This window comes from Pristis pectinata, chromosome 10, assembly GCF_009764475.1.
Source record: "Pristis pectinata isolate sPriPec2 chromosome 10, sPriPec2.1.pri, whole genome shotgun sequence".
NCBI classification, from domain to species: domain Eukaryota; kingdom Metazoa; phylum Chordata; class Chondrichthyes; order Rhinopristiformes; family Pristidae; genus Pristis; species Pristis pectinata.
In genome coordinates, this window is record NC_067414.1 from 14,446,633 (window position 1) to 14,469,688 (window position 23,056).

The 23,056-nt window shown below is 41.5% G+C and overlaps 1 protein-coding gene across 1 annotated transcript in view; it reads left to right on the forward strand.

Annotated features, from left to right (window-relative positions):
- The window catches only part of prim2 (DNA primase subunit 2), a 230,504-nt gene extending 216,232 nt beyond the window's left edge, over positions 1 to 14,272 (forward strand). Inside the window, exon 13 of the mRNA XM_052024624.1 lies at positions 10,494 to 14,272. Within this exon, the coding sequence (XP_051880584.1) occupies positions 10,494 to 10,739 (246 nt within the window). The 3' untranslated portion in view covers positions 10,740 to 14,272. The remainder of the gene's footprint in view (positions 1 to 10,493) is intronic.
- The last annotated feature ends 8,784 nt before the right edge of the window (positions 14,273 to 23,056 follow it).

Consider the following 23,056-nt stretch of genomic DNA (forward strand, 5'->3'; position numbering starts at 1 on the left):
GCAGAATGTTAAAAACACAAATGTAACAATCCAAAATATTGTCAGGGAAAAAGTTATGACAAAGAATTTTACATGAATCAGAACTTGCGGACAGTCAAGATGCTCATTTAGTATTTGAAATGATGCTTTGCCACATAAGGATTCCAAGTATCATTCACTAGTGAATCATTTGTCAAATTTATTATTGTAATTTTTCTTCTTCAACCATACAGAAAACCACTTTAACAGTAAGGCAAAGAAGAGTATTAAGATATACCCGAAGAAATAAAACCACAATATACATTCAAATTGCAGCTCCAATGGAATAAAATATCAGAAGGCAATTTGAGTGGAATCAAACAAAATTTGACCACAAACCATAGAACTGATTTGCCATAGAACCGTAGAACCATAGAACAATACAGCACAATACAGACCCTTCGGCCCACCATGTTGTGCCGCCCTTCAAACCACACCTAAGACTATCTAACCCCTTCCTCCCACATATCCCTCTAACTTGAATTCCTCCATATGCTTATCTAACAATTTCTTGAACTCGACCAATGTATCAGCCTCTACCACCACCCCAGGCAGCGCATTCCATGCACCAACCACTCTCTGGGTGAAAAACCTCCCTCTGACATCTCCCTTGAATTTCCCACCCATTACCTTAAAGTCATGTCCTCTTGTTTTGAGCATTGGTGCCCTGGGAAAGAGGGACTGGCTGTCCACTCTATCTATTCCTCTTAATATCTTGTATACCTCTATCATGTCTCCCCTCATCCTCCTCCTCTCCAATGAGAACAGCCCTAGCTCCTTTAGTCTCTCCTCATAATCCATACTTTCTAATCCAGGCAGCATCCTGGTAAATCTCCTCTGCACCCTTTCCAACGCCTCCACGTCCTTCCTATAATGAGGCGACCAGAACTAGACACAGTACTCTAAGTGTGGCCTTACCAGAGTTTAGTAAAGCTGCATCCTTACTTCACGGCTCTTAAACTCAATCCTAGGATTTATGAAAGCTAACATCCCATAAGCTTTCTTAACTACCCTATCTACCTGTGAGGCAACTTTCAGTGATCTGTGGATATGAACCCCCAGATCCCTCTGCTCCTCTACATTGCCCAGAATCCTGCCATTTACCTTGTACTCCACCTTGGAGTTTGTCCTTCCAAAGTGTACTACCTCACACTTCTCTGGATTGAACTCCATCTGCCACTTGTCAGTCCAGCTCTGCATCCTATCAATATCCCTCTGCAAGCTTCGACAGCCCTCCACACTATCCACAACACCACCGATCTTTGTGTCATCTGCAAACTTGCTAACCCACCCTTCCACCCCCTCATCTAAGTCATTAATAAGTATCACAAAAAGTAGAGGTCCCAGAACTGATCCCTGTGGGACACCACTAGTCACAGCCCTCCAATCCAAATGCACTCCCTCCACCACAACCCTCTGCTTTCTACAGGCAAGCCAATTCTGAATCCACACGGCCAAGCCTCCCTAGATCCCTTGGCCTCTGACCTTCTGAAGAAGCCTACCATGTGGAACCTTATCAAACGCCTTACTAAAATCCATGTAGACTACATCCACTGCACTACCTTCATCAATCTTCCTGGTCACCTCCTCAAAGAACCCTATCAGGCTTGTAAGGCAAGATCTTCACTTCACAAAGCCATGCTGGTTGTCCCTAACCAGTCCATGATTCTCTAAATGCTCATAGATCCTATCTCTTAGAATCCTTTCTAGCAGGTTACCCACCACAGACGTAAGGCTCACTGGTCTGTAATTCCCTAATTCCCTGGACTATCCCTACTACCTTTTTTGAATAAGGGGACAACATTCGCCACCCTCCAATCCTCCGGTACCATCCCCGTGGACAACGAGGACTCAAAGATCCTAACCAACGGTTCAGCAATCTCCTCCCTCGCCTCATGAAGCAGCCTGGGGAATGTTCTGTCAGGCCCCGGGGACTTATCTGTCCTAATATTTTCTAACAACTCCAACACATCCTCTCTCTCGATACCTACGTACTCCAGAACATTACCCTTACCAACACCTTGCACATCAAGACCCCTCTCCTTGGTGAATACTGAAGAGAAGTATTCATTGAGAACCTCACCCACTTCCACAGCTTCCAGGCCCATCCTCCCACCTTTGTCTTTAATCGGACCTACCTTTACCCTAGCCATCCTTCTGCTCTTCACGTACAAGAAAAAAGCTTTGGGATTCTCCCTTAACCCTACTCGCCAAAGCCTTTTCATGTCTCCTTCTTGGTCTCCTCAGCCCCTTCTTAAGTTCCTTCCCAGCTACTCTATATTCCTCATGAACCCTGTCTGATCCTTGCTGCTTACACCTTATGTATGCTGTCTTCTTCTTCCTAACTAGTTGTTCCACCACTCTCGTCACCCACAGTTCCTTCACCCTGCTATTCCTTCTCTGCATCACCGGGACAAATTTATCCCTAACATCCTGCAAGGGATCCCCGAAAATCAACCACATCTCCATAGTACATTTCCTTTCAAAAATGTCACCCCAATTTACACTCCCAAGTTCTCACCTTATAGCCTCATAATTCGCCTTTCCTCAATTAAATATCTTCCCATCCTCTTTGCTCCTATCCCTGTCCATGACAATTCTAAAGGTTATGGAGCAATGGTCACTGTCCCCCAAATGCTCACCCACCGATAGATCTGTCACCTGTCTTGGTTCATTACCTAAAACTAGATCTAATATGGCATTCCCTCTAGTAGACCTGTCAACATAATAGGTGATCAACTCATAGGTTAGTAGGTTTTGGGATATGCCTTAAAGAAAGAAAATAACTTACTTTAAAATATCAGATAACTTCCTTTGCAAAACGTCTACACACCAAATAATTCTTTCACACCTTTCTTCCAGCAATTCCTTCTTCAACTTGCTTCAGGATATTTAAGCAATAGTTGTAACAACAGGTGAAAACAAATCACATTTGTATTTAAGAGTTAGGCAAAAGGGGTGGGGAAGCTTGCACTCCAGGATATGCTACTTGTTCAGTTCTGTTTTGAGTTGCCACTCATTGTAAGAAATTCTTTTCATTTTGCTTGTGCAAGGAAGGTGAATGGGGAAAAAAAATCCATGGTAGTACCATAAAATGAGTTCATTACTGTTGTTGAAGACCTCTTAAAGCTTTTTCTACATCAGTGACCCCTTGTGTCGGAGTGGAAAGTTGTACAACCTTTCACTTGAAGTTGAGGCTTGACAAATTTTCAGCTCCTCTGGAGAAATGTTTGGAAAGATGCATCCTGGGTGTTGTACCTTAGGAACATAAGAAAATAGAGGAGTAGCCAGTTGGCCCCTGAAGCCTGCCCTGCTTTTCAATATGAGCATGGCTGGTCTGCCCCAGGCCTCATCTCTGCTTCTGTCCTAGTTCTCCAGATCCTTCAATTCCCTGATTTTTTTTTCAAAATTTTAACTTCTTTCTCTTTAAATGCCTCCAGTGGTCCAGCCTCCGCAACTCCCCGGGCTGGTGAATTGCAGAGATTCACCAGCCTCTCTGAGGAAGTTTTAAATGACCACTTGCTAATCTTGTAACTATGCTCCCCTCATTTGAGATTCTCTCACTGGTGGGATCTTGCATGTTTCAATAAGATTACCCCTCATTCCTCTAAACACAAAAGGATGTAGATCTAATTTCTTTAGCTACTCATGATAGGACAGCCCTCTTATCCCAGGAATTAGTCTAGCAAATCTCTTTTGAACTGTCTCCAATGTCAGTATATCCTTCCATAAATAAGGGGACAAAAACTGTGCGGTATTCAAGGTGTGACCTCACCAATACCTGGTACAGTTGTAACGATACTTACCTGTTTCATAGATTCATAGAATTGCACAGCTTATGAACTTCAGTCCTCTTGCAATAGAGGCCAACAGCTATTTACCTTCCTAACCACTTGCTGCACCAACCTGCTAACTTTTTGTGATTTGTGCTAAAGAACACCTGGATCCCTTTGTACTTTGTTCATCTGCAATCTTTCTCCGTTTAAATAACAGTCTGCCTTTAGGTACCTCTTATTGAAGTATATGACCTTACACTTTACCACATCAAACTCTGCACCAAGTTTGCACTCATTCACCCAACCTATCTACATCCTGTTGCAGAGTCCAAATATCCTCACCCTAATGTGCCCTTCCCTCTGTTTTCATGCCATTGGCAAACTTAGATACCTCACACTTTGTCCCATCCTCCAAGTCATGAATATACTCATAATTGCTTGAGGACCAAGAACTGATCCTTGGAACACTCCACTACTTGTATCCTTCCAGCTTGAAAAAGACTCATTTATTGTGACACTTTGGTTATCACATAGAAGGCGATCTTCAAAGCACAGTAACCCAATACCAATTAATTCCATGTGCTCTTACCTTGTGCACCAGCCTTTTACATGGCACCTTGTCAAATGCCTTTTGACCCGGTCATTTAACAATAATGCCCAGAATTAACAGTGCGAGGCAGAAATTTGTCAAAACTTTTGAGAAGTGTGTGTTGGAAAAGGAAGCAGCAAAAAATGAAAATGCCATTCTTAGGAACATCAAATACAGGTCGGGACATTAAATAAAAATTCTGAAGACTATTTTGGATTTTTTTTCGTTCTGCTGAAAGCTGAGAAAGGACCATTAATGACAGACTTTGATGTTGCAAGCTAGGTTTGAGGCAGAGTGACCTCCTCATGTGTGAAGAACTGACAGTGGGGAACATGCTCCCCGCACCTCCCAGTCAGTATATTACCAAGATAGCCCTGAAAGACCGGTAGTTTCATGGTAGGAAACAATGAGAAATTGATGCTTATAATCAGCAAAATAATGTGTCAAGGAGAAAGGCTTTGGAAGAACAAACAAATTAGGTGCCAGAAGTTGCAATGGCAGCTGACAGGATAGTAGTGGATGCCACACCAAGGCAAACCACAGGCAAGGGAAAACAAAATCGCTTTTGTAGGTTGATGTTAGTTTTATACAAAGGGTAAATAATATAATGGCTACATCTGACAAAAGATTAACATTAACTTTTACTCTCTCCATAAATGCTGCCTGACCTGCTGAATGTTTCCAGCATTATTTTTATTTCATATTTTCACAAACTGCAGTGTTTGTATCCTCACAGTTCCAGAACTGTTTTTCTCCGTCTTCTTGTCTCTCGCCTCAGTACTTGCCCTCTCTCAGCCAATAATGTCATCTTCTGATCTCCATCCTAACACACACATTCCCTTTGTTCACTGCACTCCTTCCCTTTCCCTGCAATGAAAACGTGTTGAACTTCTTCCCTTTCCTGATTCTAATGAAAGACCATTGACCTGAAACATTAACTCTATTTTTCTCTCCCTATTGATGCTGACTGACCTGCTGAGTATTTCAAGCATTTTAACATTGACATAGTTTATCTTGTTGTTACAGCTTGAATTTTTCTTTGACACCATGAGACTGAACTTTTCATTTTTTAAATATTGATTGGGGTGAATTCTTAAGATTGTACCCTCTTTCTCTCACATCACTAAGAAAATTGATGAAGGCAGAGCGGTACACACGGCTTACATAAACATTTAGTAAGGCTTTCGACAAGTTCTTGCGTGGTGGGCTGGTCCAGATGGTTAAGCAACAATAGATCAGAGATGTACTGTCAAACTGGATCCAAAATTTGCTTGGTGATAGGAGGCAGAGGAAAGTGGTGAATGGCTCTTTTTTTGCTGGAAATCTGTAACAAGTGGTGTACTGCATTGACCGTTGTTGTTTGTAATATCTACAAATGACTTGGATGAGAATGTAGGGGGTATGATTAGTAAATTTGCAGACAACACGAAAAATGATGAGAGTATTTTTTAAAGAAAACTTTTAAGAGTTTTGCATCTTAGAGGCATTTGATAAAGTTCCTCACGAGAGACTTAGCTGAAGTTGAAGCTGGTGGAAATGAGGACATGTGGTTGACCTAGTTTGGAAGTTGCCTGAGTGGCAGAAGACATGGAGTAGAGATAATGATTAAGTATTCAGGGATGTGAGTAGTGGTGCCCAGAAGGATCTGCATTGGGACTGCAACCGTTCACCCTATTTATAAACTTTTAGATGCTGGGAAGAAAGTCACTCTGCAGATTTGCTGATAACACAAAGGTGGACAGCAGTATAGATAGAAAAATGAAATTATATTAATATATGTTGAAGAAACTTTGGCAAATTAGTTTCAATGTAGACATGAGGATATCCATTTTGAATTTAAAGGGATAGAAAAGAGTAAAGGGAAAAAATTAAAAACAAAGGAACAAAGACACTAGTTAGTCCATGTACATTATTGCATTGATTGTGAAAATGTTGAAGTTGAGTATAGGAAATCAAGAAGCTATACTACAGCTTAACAACCTGGACACAACCAGCTTGGCAGATTGTGAGCAGTTCACATGCATGTTAGAAGGGCTATTTTGGCCTTAAAAGGAATGTTTTGTAGATTTACCAGGGTGATAAACTCCATGGGTTAAATAATGAGGTAACATTACACAAGCTAGGGTAGTATACCCTGGGGCACAGTAAGGTTAATAGGGGAATTTAATTGAAATTTTCATGTAGTAAAGGGGAATTGATAGGTTAGGTAGTGAGAAATTTCTACTGTTCTTGAAGTCGAGAGAGAGGAGGCAACACCTAAAAATCAGAGTCCACCCTTTCAGAATTGATATTGAAACACTTTTGTATGCAAAGGTTGATAGAATTTCTGCATTCTCATCCAGTCCCATCATCATCTGAGATATCTACATGTTTCTAATTCTTGCCTCTAGCTCACCCCCAAATTTCATTGCTCCATCACTGGAAGCTGCTGTTGCCAGGCCTCTGAATTTTGAAATTCTTACCTTAAATCACTCAACCTCTCGCTCCTCCTGGGATATGCTGCTTAAAACCTATTGACCAAACTTTAGTCATCTGTCCTTGTGTCTCATATCTGGCTCAGTTTTTAATTATTTTCTTCTATTCTGTCATGGAGTCAGCTCAAAGATCAAGTATGATCTAACAAGTATGATCTAGGACACCTATCGGGCTCTCTCCTGTAGTACCAACAATAAGAACTGTGGAAATGTTGAGGTGTGCTCAAGTAGTTCAATTAGCCAAGTTAGCTTCTTTCCAGCAACGTCAGGTAGAAGTGGAATATGAACGGCAAGAGTACGGATGGAATCTTAGTTTCGTTGTTTGCAAACAAGTGAGGCTGAGGCACAAAAAATACTAAAGTTTACTTTGACTCCCAGGCAGAGGAACAAGGAGACAATGACTTGGAATAAAGGGTCAACCACTCCGGACTTGGACAAGAAGAAATTTCTTTGCTCGAGGTTATGGGTGCTCTGCATGCTCAGTTGTTCAATAGATCCAAGGATGAGGTTGATAGATTTTTCGACTCTAAAAGAATCAAGGGACATGGGGGATTGGTCAGGAAGGTGGTGAAGAAGGAGTTTGGTCATAATCTCACTAAATAACAAAGCTTGAGAACCAGTCTGGTCTCCTCTATTTATTTTCTAAGAGGTGACCCTAAACCATATTTAGAATTATGGAATAAATTATAACTTGAATATAAGAACAGATATGTCCCATGTTCAGCCTAAGGTTTGAATAGCATGAAGATAAAGCTCTCCCCTTTTTGAAGTTGTATTTCTCAGTATAGTCAGAAGTGCACAAACAAGGATGTAGTTCAGAGAGCAGATTTTGACAATTCTGGGCCAGAGAACAACCCATTTGTTACAACAGCAACTGTGGTTGGATTAATCTAATGGCCTTTGTGTCTTATAAATCAACACTGAAGTTCCATACATGCTGAGCACTTAACGCTGCAGTCCCACATTATGTTTAAAAATATTGCACCATTGGGCATTCCTAACTAAAAATGACATTTGGTAAGCAAAATGTGCTTTTAAGCCATGGTTCGCACAAGCCAGGGTTCTTTCAATGACCTTGACTTATTTCCATAATGGAAGTTCCCTTGTGGCTGTTGGAATCTGTGTCCTTTGTTAGCAGAGGCTTTCAGCTTATGCCTTTACTGGAAAATGAGTTCCTTGCGTTTGAGCTTGCTTTGCTTACCTAAAAGAGTGATCTGAGGCTAGAAAGGCACATCTACACTTTGCTGTTTCGTAGCTGTCATGATTGCTGAGGCCTTCCTTCAGAAGTATAATTTGCATTTTACTTTCTCTTTTTCTGCTTGATATTATTTAACTTTGAAACATAAAATAGCAAAGGTATATAGAGATGTTTTTGTTCGCTCTCCTACGATTATATTAACCTAGAAAACCCTTTGCTAAAAATGACCAAACTATATGACTTGACAAATGTTCAATATCATCTGGTATGGAAAGAGGGCATTTGGCCCATCATGTCTCCGTGTAAAGACTTTCTAATTAGCACTCAGAATTTCCTGTATCCCCCAAAATCTTTCATTCTCAGGTACTGTATATACCTAATACTTGTTTATTACATCTTTTCAGGTCATGTGTAAATAAGTATACTGCTTTCAACTCTCACCTGGTTTTGCTGATCATTACCTTAATTCTCTATCCTCTTACTACTGATCCTTTGTCATTCAATTTGTCTCCTGTCCAACCAGGGGCCCTAACACCCTTGACCATTGCTGTACAACCATCAATGATGCCTTCCAAGCCACCCATCGCCCTCACTTTGGTAAATCAGAGCACCAGGCTGTGCTCCTTCTCCCTGCATACAAACAGAACCTGAAATGGGAGGATCCAGTACAGAAAGTTATGCAGTGCTGGTCTGAGGAAGCAGATGAGCTCCTACGCGACTGCTTTGAGTCAGTGGACTGGTCCACGTTCAAAGACTCAGCTGTCAGCCTCGATGAGTATGTCACCACCATCACAGACTTTATCAGAAAGTGTGTGGAGGAAGGATCTCAACCTGAAACATCAACTGTTTGTTTCCCTCCATAGATGCTGCCTGACCTGCTGAGTTCCTCTAGCATTTTGTGTGTTGAGAACTGATTGGTGTAGGATTTGGATAGGCTCTGCATAACAGAAGATCAAAGCTAGGAGACTGACTAGGAGAGCAATTAGAGTTACAGAGTCTGCACATTAAAAAAAGGACAGGCATAATGGTATGGGAATGGTGCTGACCAGGTGGAGGTGTGGTAGGAGTGGTCCATTAATGCAATCTTCTCGTTAAAAGCTATTTCACCCATATACTGGCACCACCATCTATTCCCAATGCATTGTCCAGTGCTCAAACTTGGAACCTTCCTAGACTGGGTCAATTGATCCAGGCCCCATGATGAACTTGGCTTTCACTTCAATGTAACTGAAGAACTGCATCAATGATAGAGTTGCTATAGTTTGAAAGCCGTTCCTGCTTCATTGGTTACAAAAGATCCCTTTGTACTATATGGATGGCAGAGTGATGCAGCCACTTATTGTAGCTCCAGCGATCCAGGTTCAGTCTTGCTGCTGAATGCTGCCCGTATGGATTTCCTCATGGTGCTCTGATTTCCTCCTATGACCCAAACACATGGATTGATCAGCCTCTGTTGATTGCTCCTTCTGTGTAGATGAGTGGTAGAATTTGGGGGGAGTTGATGAAAATGTGGAGAAATCAAAATGCAACCAGTGTGGATGTGTGGTTGATAGCCAGCACAGACTTGATGAGCCGAAAGTCTGTTTTCTCTCTTTGACTCTATTGACTCTATTCAAAGAAGAGCCTTTTTGGCATTCTGGACAAGATTCTTTCACAGGCAAACACATCCAAAAATAGGCTGTGTGATCATTCATTTATTTCCTTGATTTGCTGCCTGTGGGATCTTGAACACAAGTTATTAACTTCACAACAGTGTCTCCACATCAAAAGTAACTTGCTAGTAAAGCATTTCATAGATTCCTTGCATAGTTATATAAATGCAACTACCTTTACTTTATTGGAAATCACTGGCTTTGTTTTTAACATTTTAAAATGCAAGTTAAGTTTACGATATTTAAGTCCAGAAAAAGTGGTTAGAATATCTAGGTCCTTGTTTTTGAAGTCTACTCGTTCAAATGGAACATGGATCACGATCCTGTAACTATTTGATGTAAGATGACCTACAAAAAAAAAGTTTGAATTGTTCTTATATTGGAATACGCAAGTTTTGACTTGTTGAATGATAGTAAACTTTAAAATCCTGAATTTATACTGAGTGGAAGTCTGAAGAAATGTTAGTTTATTAAAGCCATTTTCCATAATTTCATAAAATTACGTAGAAAGTCTAACTATATTGCATTTAGTCTCATCAGAGCCAGCACATCTTCTTTTGTGATTTTTGACAGTGATTTGCTCCAGTAGGTTTGTTCTCTTCATTGGTCTTTAAAATAACATTTAAAAATTGAATTTTCATCTTGCTTTACTAGAAATATTAAACTTTCAGTCTAGAAGTTGTTCAGGATCTTTATTCAACCGGTTTCCTTTGAGACTTGTACTTTAATTTGTTTTAAGCTGCTACTTCCAATCTAACTTATCAACTTATTTTTGTTTCTGTCCAGATTGAAGAAGTAGGATTTTCTCTGAGTCATCCAAATCAATATTTCATTGAGAGTCAGAAGCTTCTGAACAGCAGCCGAGATGAAAAGAAAGAATCAAGCCAGCTGGAAAGCACCCAGCGTAGCCAGGCCAGCCAACCGGCTAGAGGGACGAGCTCCAGTGTCTCCAAAACCACAAGCCAGGCAGAGTCAACCGATATGGAGGGTATAAATATCGAAGAGCTTCTCAGTGAAGAGTACATTGAATGATTATCCATGAGATGGATGTCCAATGAAATATATTTTGTATCAGAACATTTTCTGAAGTGAATATGTTGCATGCTTTTCCGATTTTTTTTTTTGGCTCCATACCTGAGTAAGCAAACTTAAGGTAAAATGAATTCTCTCCAGAATGGCTAAAAAGCAATAATTTATCTTTGTTGAAATACAGCAAAATGAAATGGACATACTGTCTTTCATTGTTACTTGTACCAGTTTCCTGGAAAGAAATGACACAGTTGATGTAGATTTTACCAATGGATCATCATGGAATTCAGCCTAAAAAGATTTCATTTGACCTTATTCCAAATGTAGTAAGAAATGTTTAATTGTGTTGGTAACACCTTATCAAGGCTATTTCATGTTAAAGCCAAAACCTTCAGGAGATAATGACTTTCCAGAATTCATTATAAGGGATCGAATATTCAGACTCATTCTCCAGTAGTTTTGTGGGCGCTTTGACGTCATACACTTGCTAACATTGACAGAAAAAGATCTTTCCTCTACACAAATCTACATTATTGCTTTCTTAATTGTACAAAAGGACCAGTGGATTCACCAGCGTTAGCTGTTTCATACACTTCATTGTGTTGTAATGTGAAACGTTCTTTCTTGTTGCCCATCAAATGTTAGAGTATATTGTAAATGCTTCTGTCACACTTTCAGATTTATAGAAGAGAGGGACGTCTAAATCCATTTTTTTTCCTGTTCAAGATTTCATAATGTGGAATAAGCAATGCAAAATAAGTTATTACAATGCTGGATTTTCATTAAAGCTTAATTGATATTCTCTATCAGCTTTGAACGTACATCACAAGTGTCACCTTAAAGCTGATTATTTCAGACTTTGACACCGCTTCTTTGTACACTTGAGTGAGGCCTGTGTGTAACTTGAGCTTGGAGTTTCATTTTGCCCTGTGTTATGACAAGACAGAAATAAATGCTCTGTGATCTTTTTTGCTTTCTGAGAAAAACACGAAAACAAAGCTTACTTACATGCATTTTATGTATTCTGTACAGGAGAGATGTCGCGATTGTGCCTGTTGTTTGCATGTGTGGCAGACATATCTGGGATAATCTTGTGATCGAGTAGATCTAGTGGAGAATGTTTTATTTACTGAGGAATGCCACCAGTGGAATGACCTCTGAAGTTTATTTTGTGATCAAGGTTTTTCAGTGAAGCATGTGCAATGATTATCTGAAAAGTGCTCTCTATGGAATAACTGGACCATGCAATCACCATTGTGTGAAGAGCTGCAATGGACTTTTGACTTCAGTATGAAGTTAAAAGCCCGCTGCAGTATCTGACAAGTTGACAAGATCTCTCGTGCACCATTCTCTGAGCTTTCTTCAAGATAAACTTAAGGAATATGAGATGAATCTCCTGGGATCTGCCCTTAATAGCTACAAATGAGTAGTATACACGTACAGAGAACTTAGTAAACTGCTTAGTCAAAACATTACACTGTACCTGTGGATATGAGTTCAATTCAGAGGTAGTTTGTTCTGGTCCTTTTTATTTGGTAGGAAGGAAGCATCAATGAATACATGGATTACTGTTTTAAAAAAAAACAAATTGTATGTAATTCTGCAAAACAGCTCCAAGAGTCAAGTTGCTTGATTATCTGTGTGGCTAATACAGTTTTGTTTAAGCTGAATTGCGATGAATAAAATGGACTTTTTTCTAAACCTCAGAGTTGCCATTAGCTGTGGTCCTGTGCAGACAGATTACGAAGCTGAGATCATGAATTATCACTGAACAGTAACTTCTTAAGGAAATTATGGAGAACAACTGTCTGGTGCCAGTATGATTTCTTTCCGCTTGGATTGCACTAGTTTCTGGTCTTGTAGAACTTAATTATCCTTTTACAAAATGATCATTACTAGTTTGAGTTCTCCACTCTCCTTGTATATGTCAACTACTACATTTCTTGTACTGTGTAATTGTGTTGATGTTTTTTTTCCGATTTTCCTCACATTTTTGTGCCTTTCCACGATATCCTAAAATATATAATACAGTAGTAACTCGACTCACGAAAGTGATGCGTATCTGAGCAAAATTTCGTAAGTTGAGAGGGCTTGGTGAAATGCATTATAGGCACATGTAGCATGAGGTACAGCAAAAATACAAGTATGCAAGAAAATGGGAGCCCACATAGCCCTCAATTCCCTGGTCTATCAAGATGTATCCACCCTCTCTTTAACTACTTCCAGTTATCTGGCACCCACAACACTCTGGAGATTAAACACCCTCTGTGAAGAGAAATCCCACACACCTTAGTTTTAATTGACTGCTCCCTCATCTTGTAAATATGGCCCTTGTTTGAGACTCTCCCATTAGTATCCCATCTTTTTTTAGTCAGGATCGTATATGTTTCGATAAGATCACCCTTCATCCTTCTAAGCTCTCCAAAAAATACATGTCTTTGTTTGCTGTTCATGATAAGGTAACACTGTCATCCCAGCATTCAGCCTATCATTGATTGCACTGACATACAGTTTGAAGGGTATCCATACGAAAAGTTGAAGATTAAATGTTTATTGTACAATTATGATTCCCATATCTGAGAATGTACTTCATTTCTCCTGTTGACCATTCTATTACACTTAGTGACCATAAAAAAATTGGGTAGAAAGGTGAACATCATTCCAGTGATTTACACATTGCACATTCTCCCTGTGACCACTTGGATTTCCTCCGGGTGCTCTGGTTTCCTCCCACATTCCAAAAATGTGGTAGTTGGTACTTCGATGGGCCACTGTGAATTTCTCCAAGTGTGTAGGTGACTGGTAGGAGGAGTTGATGAAAGTACGGGGAAAAACAAAGCAGGTTAGTGTTGGTTTTGTGTAATAATGGGTGGTTGGTGGTCAGCATGGACTTGGTGGGCCGAAGGGACTGTTCCATGCTGTATCTCTCAGTGATCTTATGATTACAAGGTTGACGTCACCAAAAATAAATATTTCTTAAATTTAAAATCAAAATAATGGGTGAACAGATTAACAATGGGGTACGAATCTATTGATGATGAAATGATAGTAAAATGAATTCAGCCATGAATTAATCTCTTATTTGCTCTGAGGGGAAATAAACGTTGATAATACAATGGTTAAAGGCCAGCAGTTTGCCAGGGGAGGTTGTGCAGGTTGGAAATGAGAATCACAGTGGCTTTGTGGAGATGCAAGAGACGTTTCTTTGCGTGAACGTGGAAGATCTGAGCAAGCAGACCCACACCAGGCACTACAAGCTCTATCATGATTGCAAATTAGAAGAGACGGGATTCCAGGGCAGCAACCTAAACAATGTGCCAGTCAACCTTCAAGAAATAGCTTCATAGGTCAAAACACATACACAGACGAGTCCATGATCATTTGTAACATGAGAAATTACTGTTATCAATTACATTGTAATATGGAATTTTATCAACAGGTAAAATCATAAAAGTATGCATTGGTGACTAGAAATTATGTTTATGAATACATTCACTTTTTAAAGAGGTTTGTAAAGTTTTGCTTAAAAGATTGCATCATAATAACAATTGTTTAGTACAAGGTGCTTTTTCGCCTTTGAAACTGCAATAAAAATTATATAACACATTTTATGAAATGTTTATACATCTGGATCTATTCCATAGTTTTCCTGAATACATTACCCCCTATGTATATGAGCATTTAATGGGTTATTGGCACAGACTTGAAAGGCCTGCTTCCATGCTATATAACTCCAGAGAGTGGAGAGTGCCGGAAATTAACGAGGAGCGAGTTTTTTCTTTCCAGTGTTCGCGATAGTGGCGAGTGACTGCGCAGGCGTGTGACGTCACTCAGAAGTGCGCGGGTGAGTTAAAAAGTAGACCACCATATCCAGCGGGCAGCGTCGGAGCGGAGTGAGAGGGAGCAGAGTGGGTTGGGCTTTGGCTCAACGGGCTTCGGCGAGAGCGGGTAAGAGGAGATTTATAGAGGGGGTAAGTTATTAGTTTATTTGTTGAACTCAGTGGTATTCAGCAGTATGCATCTGGGGTTGGTCTTATGTTTGGGGTGTCAGATGTGGGGACGCTGGGAGACTACCAGACTCCCCGATAACTACATCTGCGCAAAGTGCACCAAGATGCGGCTCCTCAAGGAACGGATTGAGAGTCTGGAGCAGCAGCTCGATGACCTTCGGTTGGTTAGGGAGAGCGAGCAGGAAATAGACAGGAGTTATAAAGAGATTGTAGAGAGCGCCTCTGTGGCAGTCGCCCTCAAAAACCGATATCTCATTTTAGATTAGGTTGGAGAGGATGACCTGATAGAGGAAGACCTCAGCAACCGGGACCTTGGCACCATGCCTGGTACTGTGGTCCAGCGGAGGAAGCAAAATGCAGTGGTTATTGGGGATTCTATAGTAGGGGGTATGGATAGCAGATTCTGCGATAACGACAATGAATCGCGGATGGTGTGTTGCCTCCCTGGTGTCAGGGTATGGGATATCACAGACCGGGTCCAGAATATTCTGAGGGGAGAGGGTGAGCAGCCAGAAGTCTTGGTACATGTAGGTACCAATGACATAGGTAGAAAAAGAGAAGAGGTCCTGTAGGAGGAATACAAGGCGTTAGGGAGAAGGTTGAGAAGTAGGACCTCAAGGGTAGTAATCTCAGGATTACTACCTGTGCCACGTGTCAATGATAGGAAGAATAGAAAGCTCTGGCAGATGAATGCGTGGCTGAGTGACTCGTGCAGGGGGCAGGGCTTCAGATTTTTGGATAATTGGGACCTTTTTTGGGGGAGGCATGACCTATTCTCTAAGGGTCCAATATCCTGGCGGGAATGTTTAATTTAGCTGTAGGGGAGGGTTTAAACTGATCTGGCAGGGGGATGGAAACCAGGATGTTAGGTTACAAGATGCTAAGGTAAGGGAGGAAGTTTATAGAAACAAGTCCAATGAGGATGGCAAGAAGGACAGGCAGGTGAGAAGTCAGGATAATTTGCTGAATAATAGAAGTACAACAAATCAGGATGTTAGGATACAGAATGTTAGGATAGAGGATGAGGTATATAGGAACATGTCTAAGGTAGTATGTAGTGAAGATGGTAAGAAGGATAGACAGGTGAAAAGTCAGGATAATCTGAACAATAGAAGTACAACAAAATCAATAGCAGATACCGGACTAAACGTACTGTATTTAAATGCACGTAGCATTAGCAATAAAGTAGATGACCTAGTGGCACAACTACAGGTTAATAAATACGACATTGTGGCAATCACCGAGTCATGGCTTCATGATGGATGTGATTGGGAACTGAATGTCCGGGGGTACACAGTGTATAGGAAGGATAGGTGGGTAGGCAGAGGGGGAGGTGTGGCCATGATGGTTAGTAGTGATATAAAATCAATAGAAAGGAAGGACATTGGGTCAGAGGAGGTGGAATCCTTATGGGTGGAGCTAAGAAATAGCAAGGGTAAAAGGACAATAGTAGCAGTCATATATAGGCCCCCTAATAGCAGTCAGGAAGTGGACGATAAGTTGCAGTTTGAGATAGAAAAAGCATGCCAGAGTGACAATGTGAAGATAATTATGGGGGATTTTAACATGAAGGTGGACTGGGAAATCCAGCAAGGCGGTAGAACTCAGGAGAGTGAGTTTGTGGAATGTCTAAGGGACATTTTTCTGGAGCAACTTGTTGAAGAGCCCACCAGGGGATTGGCTGTTTTGGATTGGGTGCTGTGTAATGAACCGGAGGTGATTAGGGAACTAAAGGTAAAGGAACCACTGGGAACCAGTGATCACAGTATGATTGAGTTCAGTTTCAAGTTTGAGAAGGAGAAGCTGATAACTGGTGTATCGATATTTCAGTGGAACAAGGGAAATTACAATGGTATGAGAGAAGAGTTGGCCCAAATTGATTAGAAGAGTAATCTAGCTGGAGGGATGGCGGAGGAGAAATGGAAGGAATTTCTACAGGAAATAAGGAAAATGCAGGATGGATATATTCCAAGAAAAAAGGTTTTGAATGGAAAAAAGGCACATATATGGACAACGAGAGAGGTGAAGGCTAAAATAAAAGCAAAAGGGGCAGCGTACAAAGAAGCAAAAATTAGTGGGAAAACAGAAGACTGGGAAGCTTTTAAAAACCTGTAGAGAGAAACTAAGAAGGTCATTAGGAAAGAAAAGATGAATTATGAAAGGAAGTTGGCGGATAACATTCGGAAGGATACTAAGAGTTTTTTTAAATACATAAGGAGTAAAAGAGAGACACGGGTTGATATAGGACCAATTGATAACAGTGCAGGAGATATTATAATGGACGATAGAGAGATGGCAGAGGAATTGAATGAATATTTTGCATCGGTCTTCACCGTGGAGGACATCAGCAATGTGCCAGTTAGTCAGGAGTCTCACGAAATGGAACTGAGTTCAGTTAAGATTACTAGGGAGAAGGTGCTAGGAAAACTAAATGGGCTAAAGACTGATAAGTCTCCTGGACCGGATGAGGTGCATCCCGGGGTTCTGAAGGAGGTGGCTTTAGAGATAGCGGAGGCATTGGTGATAATTTTCCAGGAATCAATAGATTCTGGCATGGTTCCGGTGGACTGGAGGGTCGCAAATGTAGTTCCGCTGTATAAGAAAGGAGGGAGGCAGCATAAAGGAAATTACAGACCTATTAGTCTGACGTCAGTGGTGGGAAAGTTATTGGAATCTATCCTCAAGGATGGGGTTACGGAATACCTAGAGGCGCAAGGCAAGATAGGTCCTAGCCAACATGGTTTTGTGAAGGGAAGATCCTGCCTGACCGACCTATTGGAGTTTTTTGAAGAAATCACAGGTAGGGTGGATAAGGGAGAGGCGGTAGATTTTGTGTATTTAGACTTTCAAAAGGCCTTTGACAAGGTGCCTCACAAGAGACTGATTAATAAGATGAGAGGTCATGAAACTACGGGTAGGATAACAGAATGGGTGGAGCATTGGCTGGTTGGCAGGAAGCAAAGGGTGGAAATAAAAGGATCTCGTTCTGGTTGGCTACCGGTTACTAGTGGTGTGCCACAAGGGTCGGTGTTGGGGCTGCTCCTTTTTACCTTGTACATTAACGATTTGGATGATGGAATAAATGGTTTCGTGGCTAAATTTGCGGATGACACCAAGATAGGTGGAGGAGTAGGGAATATTGAGGAGATAGGAAGGTTGCAGAGAGACCTAGACAGTTTAGGAGAATGGGCAAGGAAATGGCAGATGAGATTCAATGTTGAGAAATGTGCAGTTGTACACTTTGGAAGCAGAAATAAGCGGGCAGATTATTATCTAGAAGGAGAGAAAATTCAAAGTACGGAAGTACAAAGGGACTTGGGGGTACTCGTGCAGGATACCTTAAAAGTTAACCACCAGGTCGGATCGGTGGTAAAGAAAGCGAATGCTATGTTGGCATTCATTTCAAGAGGTATAGTGTATAAAAGTAAGGAAGTGTTGATGAGGCTCTACGGGGCACTAGTGAGGCCTCATTTGGAATATTGTGCGCAGTTTTGGGCCCCACATCTTAGGAAGGATGTGCTGACGTTGGAGAGGGTTCAGAGGAGATTTACGAGGATGATTCCAGGAATGAAAGGGCTTACGTGTGATGAGCATTTGTCAGCTCTTGGACTGTACTCACTGGACTACAGAAGAATGAGAGGGGACCTCATAGCGACATTTAAAATGTTGATAGGAAAGGACAGAGTAGATGTGGCTCGGCTGTTTCCCTTGGTGGGTGAGTCCAGGACCAGAGGGCACAATCTTAGAATTAGAGGGTACAGTTTCAAAACAGAGATGAGAAGAAATTTCTTTAGCCAGAGGGTGGTGAATTTGTGCCACTCCTTGCCAGATCAGTGGGGCGTTCAAAGAGGAGATAGATAGATATCTAAATAGTCAGGGTATCAAGGGATATGGGGATAAGGCCGGAAATTGGGATTAGAATAGGTTTTTTTTGTCCCCCCCCCTTCCCCATTTCTCATTTCTTTTTTTCCCTTTTCCTTGGAGCAGACTCAATGGGCCGAATGGCCTGCTTCTGCTCCCTTGTCTTGTGATCTTGTGAACTCCATGAAATTCTCATACAAACCTCTGGACATGCATGAATAATAATTTTTAAAATATATGCAGCCGCACTTCATATTTTATGACAGCATTCCTATACATGGTTTGTGAAGATACTGCATTCTGGTTGTATTGTGGATTTGTCTGGCCACGTGAGACTAGCCATACTGGGTGTGATGCTGAATGAGAATACAATGAAATTTGTTTGGCCCAGGAATCTGAAGCCTAGAGCAAATGAGGGAGCAGCCTTGCAGATGTGGTTGTGTTAACATTGATGATCCTCATGACTGCCTTGCTAACCTTAAAGCTTTTACACATTGATAAATCACAATGCCCTTGATGTGGATTACTGTATTCCAAACTGATTGCTCAAATCATTTGTTGGGGGAAACAAAATAGAAAACTAAACATGCTTTCAGTTTCACCAAAATTCCATGGTCATAATGTAACCTGACCAAATTGGCAAAATTGAGTTTATTTCTGTGTTAATAAATTGAAAAGATATTCATTGACAAGGCAGTAATTGAAGCGTGGAGTTTACAAGTGTCACCATTCTTGTTTGGACAAAAGTTGTTGGCTTCTTCAGTGGTCCCTTGAGGTTGAGGGTAACTTGCTTCCACTTCAGTGAATTCTAAGATGGCTGGGGAGAGCAATGTGGGAACCACAGACTCTGCCACTGGAGGAGAGAGGTATATATGGCAGGCTGGTCAAATAGTTTAGGAGGCGCTGTGCCTCTGTGTGCTCCTGACAAATATGCCTGCGATTCTCAGTGGTATCCCAGATGTACCTTCTCCATTTTGAATGGTCATGGCCCCAGGTATCAGTGGAGGTATTACACTTCAAGGAGGTTTTGAGAATGTGTCTTCCAATGATGGACACAGACTAGCACAGAAACAATGTGAAAAATCACAAAACCTGCAGATGCTGAAATCTCGAATACAAATTCTGGAAATATTCAGCTGGTTAGGTTGCATCTGTGGGCAAAGAAGCTCAAGGCTGCTTTGTATTTCCCAGTTCTTGGACTAATCAGCATCTTCCCAATTTATATCTGTTAAAATTTTAGCAAAGTGAAAACAAAAATTGGTATTGCTTTATTTGAGAAAGAACAAATAAATTTGCCTTACTTTTATCCTGTATTTTAAATTCCTAATTACAGGAATCATAATGTTTGCCCTTCATGCTGATTTTCAGGTTACGAACACCCTCACTGAATCATTGCATAATGCATTTGGCTTATTGCATCTGTTTCAGCTCTTCTGAGGATAAGCTGGGCAGTCCTATTCATTTGCTGTCCCTCATTGTCCTCTCCATGTGTCTTTCCAGTTGCCATTCTAAAGCCCTGATTTCCCCCACCCTTGTGGGCAATTAGTTTTAACCATTCTTCTGCATTGCTTTTCTAATAGACATTGATATATTTCTGGATGTTAAGGAACTCGAGGGAAATGTGGACAGTGCAGCAAAATGGCACGGAGGTAAGAGCTTAGCTCTGATATCGAATGGTACAGCAGGCCTGAAGGGGTGAATGGCCTTTCATTATGTTCTCACATCCCCTCTTTCGCTCTTGTCCATCGGTTTACATCTGTCCTTGAACCGTCCACTGACAGCAACAGCTTTCCCCTAATTAACCTGTCCAATCCCACCTCCATGAAACCTCCCCTCAACCTTTTCTCACAGGGAGCACACCCAGTGTCTCCACTCTGACCTTGTAACTGCTATTGGTTTATTATTGTCACTTGTACTGAGGTACAGTGAAAAACTTGTCTTGCATACCGTTTGGTATGCGTAGCAGTTAGTGTAACGCTGTTACAGCACCAGCGACTCAGGTTCAATTCCGGCTGCTGTCTGTAAGGAGTTTATACATTCTCCCCGTGTCTGTGTGGGTTTCCTCCGGGTGCTCCGGTTTCCTCCCACCTTCCAAAGACGTATGGGTTAGGAAGTTGTGGGCATGCTATGTTGGCACCAGAAGCGTAGTGACACTTACAGGCTGCCCTCAGAACACTCTACGCAGAAGATGCATTTCACTGTGTGTTTCAATGTATATGTGACTAATAAAGAAATCTTATTGTACAGATCAATTCATTACACAGTGCATTGAGGCAGTACAGGGTAAAAACAATAACAGAATACATAGTAAAGTCTCAGAGCGTCAGAGAAAGTGCAGCGCAGGTAGACAATATGGTGCAAGGTCACAACAAGGTAGAGGATTCATCTCATTGTATAAGGGAACCGTTCAATAGTCTTAGTGGTATAGAAGCTGTCCCTGAGCCTGGTGGTATGTGCTCTCAGGCCCCTGTATCTTCTGCCTGACGGGAGAGGAGAGAAGAGAGAATGACCCAGGTGGGTGTGGTCTTTGATTATGCTGGCTGCTTCACCAAGGCAGTGAGAGGTATAGACAGAGTCCATGGAGGGGACGCTGGTTTCCATGATATGCTGGGCTGTGTCCATGACTCTCTGCAGTTTCTTGCAGTCCTGGGCAGAGCAGTTGCCATACCAAGCTGTGATGCATCCAGATAGGATGCTTTCTATGGTGCATCGATAAAAGTTGGGAAGTGTCAAAGGGGACGTGCCAAATTTCTTTAGCCTCTTGAGGAAGTAGAGGCACTGGTGAGCTTTCTTGGCCGTGGCGTCTACGTGGTTGGACCAGGACAGGCTATTGGTGATGTTGACTCCTCGGAACTTGAAGCTCTCAACCTTCTCAACCTTAGCACTATTGCTATTGATAGGTGCACGTACACTGCCCCCTTTCCTGAAGTCAATGACCAGTTCTTTTGTTTTGCTGAAATTGAGGGAAATGTTGTTGTCATGACACCATGTCACTAGGCTCTCTATCTCCTTCCTGTACTCTGACTCATTGTTATTTGAGATGCAGCCCATTACAGTGGTACCATCTGCAAACTTTGTAGATGGTGTTAGAGCAGAATCTGGCCATGCAGTCATGAGTATATAGGGAGTAGAGTAGAGGGCTGAGGACGCAGCCTTGTGGGGCACCAGTGTTGAGAATAATCATGCCAGAGGTGTTGCTGCCTGTCCTCACTGATTGCGGTCTGTTGGTCAGAAAGTTAAGGATCCAGTTGCAGAAGGAGGTGTTGAGTCCCAGGTCTCGGAGTTTGGTGATGAATTTGCTTGGAATTATAGTATTGAAGGCAAAGCTATAGTCAATAAACAATCTGGTGTCATTGTACAAAGTCATTTCTGCACCCACCAGTACATTCACATCCTTCCATATGTGTTGGAACCAGAATTGGATCCAGTACTCCTGTTGTGGCTGATTTTGTAGAACTAATGTTCTACAAAAGTTCAGTGTAACCTCCTTATTGAAGCACAAGTTCCTTTATGCTTTCACTCACCTTATATTTAAAAATGTATACTTAGGTGTACCCAAGTTCCTCTGAACCTGTGTATCCTTGTCTCTGCCACCTGTCGTCCGTGCTTATTCCTTTTGTCCAAATGTATCATGTTACACTTTGCTCTCAAACCTCACTCACTACTTGTTAGCACTTTCTGCCAACCCACCAGAGTCCTCCCACATTTCATTACAATCCTCCACATCATTTACCATAATCCCACAATTTGGGTCATCTGCACCTTTGAAATTTTGACCCAACACACCCCCATCCAAGTAATTAATATAAGTATCAAAAAATAAGTGACCGCTGTAGAGGCCCCTGGGGCACACTGCAGCCTGTCGTCCTTTGGCCTGCAACAACTGCTCACCACTCCTCTCTGTTGTTATTCATGGTACCTCTGACCCTTTTAGTCCATGGGTTGTAATTCGGGGACTCTGCCAAATGCCATTTGAAAATCAGTCTCAACCACATCTACTGTACTCCATTAAACCTGTTACTTCACAAAATTACCAAAAATCAGGTCTATCCACTCTATTCCAGATCAAGTCTGCCCAACACATGATAATGGATGCCCCCTCTAATGCATGTGGTACTTTGTTTCTACCCATTGCAGCACAGACATCATTGGGAATTTCTCTCTGTCAAAACTTGGAACCTTTTTGTTTATTGCAATGTTCAACCTTTTATTTTTCTGGTGTCTATAAAAGATCCCATGGTGTTATTTTGTAGAATGGCAGGGGAGTTCCGTTTACTGCCCTGGCCAATAATTATGCCTCAGTCTGCACGGATTACCTGGGCATTATGTTGTTTGTGGAAGCTTGCTGTGTGCGACTGGCTGTCATGTTTCTTTCAATGCAGGTGAATACATTTCATTGACTGTAGAGCAGTTCAAAATACCTTTATATCTGTTAAATCCACTACCTTT